The sequence below is a fragment of the Sinocyclocheilus grahami genome, unplaced genomic scaffold (assembly GCF_001515645.1).
Source record: "Sinocyclocheilus grahami isolate Dianchi unplaced genomic scaffold, SAMN03320097.WGS_v1.1 scaffold1990.1, whole genome shotgun sequence".
In the NCBI taxonomy this organism is placed as follows: Eukaryota; Metazoa; Chordata; class Actinopteri; order Cypriniformes; family Cyprinidae; genus Sinocyclocheilus; species Sinocyclocheilus grahami.
In genome coordinates, this window is record NW_015507169.1 from 22,723 (window position 1) to 26,597 (window position 3,875).

At 34.6% G+C, this 3,875-nt stretch overlaps 1 protein-coding gene across 1 annotated transcript in view; it reads left to right on the forward strand.

Annotated features, from left to right (window-relative positions):
- LOC107573641 (protein very KIND-like) overlaps positions 1-3,875 on the forward strand; it is a 67,168-nt gene that overhangs the window by 21,814 nt on the left and 41,479 nt on the right. The window contains exons 7-13 of the mRNA XM_016260080.1: positions 408-525; positions 1,015-1,291; positions 1,592-1,629; positions 1,772-1,843; positions 2,029-2,090; positions 2,167-2,325; positions 3,119-3,196. Of these exons, the coding sequence (XP_016115566.1) occupies positions 408-525; positions 1,015-1,291; positions 1,592-1,629; positions 1,772-1,843; positions 2,029-2,090; positions 2,167-2,325; positions 3,119-3,196 (804 nt within the window). The remainder of the gene's footprint in view (positions 1-407; positions 526-1,014; positions 1,292-1,591; positions 1,630-1,771; positions 1,844-2,028; positions 2,091-2,166; positions 2,326-3,118; positions 3,197-3,875) is intronic.

The window sequence follows — 3,875 nt, forward strand, 5'->3', positions numbered from 1 at the left end:
AAAAAACACAACAAAACACAACTAAAGTGAAAATAGGAAATATAAAAATGAAAATCTAATTCAAAATATTAACAATAAATAGATCAATAAAAAATACCAGATCTCTCACAAACTGTAGTGAAAAAAAAAAGTTTTTCACATATATCACATAAAGTTTTACATATCATGATTCATCAAATTGTCCTTGATCTTTTGAGGCGAGAGCTTGATGAAAACATACTGTAAGAACATTTACTGACACTAAACCGCAAAGTTGACTCGTTCTGAACCTCCACGACTTTCTGTGGAGAATTCAATAATTAAAATGTGCAATATAAACCGTTTAAGGGTGATTTAACTTAATAAAGAGGCAGGTTTCTCTCTATTGTTTAATGATATGTTTGAGTAATATCATCTCTCTTTGTCAGGATATTCTCTCTCAGGCGGAGGCTGTGCTCGGTGACGTCTCGCCCGCAGTCATCTGCCGGAAACTGTCTGCCATCGGCCGAAGAGTCCTGTCCATAGAGTCCCTCGCTGCTCTGCAAGGTGTGAGATCACAGCTGTCTCATAATGCCGTGCATCTGATGCTTTGTGAGGGAATTACAAGGGGTTTGTGAGCTGATAATTAAATACAAAAATGTAAAAAATAATAATAATAATAATTTTAAAATAGTCTTAAACAATAATTTTTTTAAATTAATATATTTAACAATTAAAGTAAAACGCAATAAAAAATATAATAAATAATACAAGTATTGTATTTGTTTACCTACATGCCATTTGACTATTAACTGACATCAGAGAATAATAATAAAAAATAAAAATAAAAAAGAATACAAATAATGTATTTGCTTTCCTGCATGTCATGTGACCGTTAACTGACATGAGAACCATGAACATGCACATTTGTTGTTAAATTATTAAAATATAACCTTAAAATATCAAGTCCGTTAGCTAGAACTTGGCTGACAAAAAAAGGTTTGTGAATCACTGATCTAGCATCTGGCATGGTCAAATCTTTCTGTCTGTTCACAGATGGATGGGAGAAATCCAATTTCCAGTTTCTGGATCTCAAAGCCTCGAGATCGAACTCCACGGAGAATCCCGCCGGCGATCGGACCATGATGAGAAACTGCTCCTCTGATTCATATGACGGCGAGGAGCTGCTGCTGAGGCGCGGAGGTCTGGTCTGGTCCGGAGGTTCGGCCGAGCCTTCGCCAGACAGCAGGTCTCAGAACAGTTCTCCGGAGCACAGGAGGAGTCAGGAGAGGAGGCCCGGGAGAGCCAGGAGAGCCCTGAACCGAATGCATTTGTTAAAATAATATACAAAACAATTAATGCATACACTACCAGTCAAATAATTAAGATTTTTGAAATAAGTTTCTTCGGCTCACCAAGGCTGCATTTAACTTGGAAAAAAATACAGTAAAAATTGTGAAATATTATTAGAATTTAAAATAGCTGTTTTCTATGTGAATATCTGTTACAATGTAATTTATTGCTGTAAACAAAGCTGAATTGTTCCTTATAGAAATCATTCTAATATGCTAATTTTTAAAAGTGACTTGACATTCCTATAAATGTTAACCTAAAATCTTGAATGTTGAATCAGAAAATGTCTGTTATTTGCCAACTACCCACGTTCAGATAGTTAGAGAGTGTTACCAACCATCTCCTATTTAACACAAACTAATACCAGTATTTATTTAACAACTGTTTTGCTCCACGTTTACATGACCTCTGTGATCCGTGGCTCCTGTTTGAGAAAAATAACTGTGCTGTGTTACATTAGACTACCTCTGTCTGGACTCCGTGTATGTGGGCTGCGAAGGAGAGATGCTGTTTCTGAGACCTAAAAACTCCGGTACGAGAACATCTTATTACCATCACAACTCATAACAGCTGTCAATGAAGAGTCGATATGAAATCAGAATGAGCTTTACATGTAGAATAACTCACACTTTAGAACAACACTCACATGTTCTCAAGTGAATGCAATTATTATAATTGTTTTTAGTTCATTGATTTTGTTCTTGTTGTCCTTCTCAGCCTCCTGTGATGCATTTTTTCTGGCTCCTGAGTTTCAAGAACATGGAATTGTGACAGAAAAGGTTTGTCGCTGTCTAGTGACACAGTGTGGTCTGTTTAAATGAATGTGGTTTACAGTGTGCTTTTGCTCATCTCTAGGCGTGTGTGTATGGGGTAGCAGCTGTTCTCTGGGCTACAGCCAAGTTTAATTTATCTCCCAATCAAAAGCTGGCCATGCCGAGAAAACTCAAGAGGCTTCTGCTTGAGATGGCCAAAAGAACTCCAATCGAAAGACCTTCTATTGAAATGGCAAAAAAGGTACTTGCGAATCATTTAATCATTTAAAACTTACATGCTGGAGTCATATTTCACTCTAAAACATAGGATAAGATTATATAAGAGTATTATATGTATTCTAAAAAAATATCTATCTATCTATCTTTATGACTGTTGACAGTTATTTTTTATAATTATTATTTGTATTTTATTATTATTATTATTATTATAAAAAAAATTGTATAAATAATGTATACTTTTCTAGAACTATATATATATATATATATAGTTAGATAGATAATGTGTATTATATTTATTATAAATAAAATATACATATAAACATATAAATTTTATATGATATATATATACTGTATGTGTGTGTGCGTGTGCGTGTGTGTATATGTATAATTATATTTATTATAAAGAAAAATAATGGCTATTTTACAGCAACTATATATATATATATTGTTTTAAAAATTTGAGGGAAAAAATGCCATTTTTATATATTTTTATAAGCATTTTGTCCAGAAAGGATTATTTTAATTACTGAAATAAAGTAATAAAAATTATATGTTTTGCATTACCATAATTCGAATTTGGGGCAGAATTTACTGTAATTGTCCTGAGATTAATGTCACAAAGTAATTAGTGTTAATGGTCATAAAATAGACTTTATGATCATTAAGACTCATTAAGATTTTCTTTATGCAGTGCACGCATTTCTTGTTTTTTCATCCAAACACATGCTCTGTTCTCTCTCGTAACACATGGCACCGTTGTGCATCCAGGCTGTTTACCTGTGCTAATGTGCTTTATGTCGGCTCTTATATTCCAGTCTTGCCGTGACTACCTCTCCCGCCAGGGAACGAATGCAGAGAGCGTATGGACGCAGATCATCAGCCGAGTTCACCAGGTGAAGCATCACACTTGGTTCATCCGGAGGATCTGTGCAGATGCGGATCTGACGGAGTCACATGTGGGCAGGGTTTCATCAGTCCTGTGATCTTGTCTTTTCGGTTTTATAGAGTGTCTGTGTGTTTCACCCGCCTCCGACTGTCTGGCACAGAAACATCATCTCTGCCTTCAGTTATCACATAGTCATGGACTGATTTTGTCATGAGAGTTCCCTCAGGAATGTTTTTGCTCAGAGGTTGATCTTTCAGCTCTGGAGACTCGGTTGTGTTTAAGGCAAAACACCCCAGGTCAATAGAGTAAAAAATAAAACTAATATTTATCATCATACTTCCCCAGTTGATTAATTGCATTAGGAATTGCAAACTTTTTTTGTATTACAAGTTTTCTGAAATGTTATGTTTAAATATGCAAATGAGGCATTAAATATTTTGAAATATGCATTAATTTGCATACATTTCCAGAACAGAAATCCGAACATTCAGGTTTAAAATTCTTGTTTGATTTTGTTGACATATTGAATGTTTTTACAGAGAGGATTTTGGAAATCAGAAATTGCTGTCAACAGCCAGAAAAATACACTTTACCGTGTTTTTGTGAATAATATGTTACAGAACATCAGATGAATATGAACAAACCCCTCAGTAAAAACCTTTAGAATATAGATAGGAATAAAACTG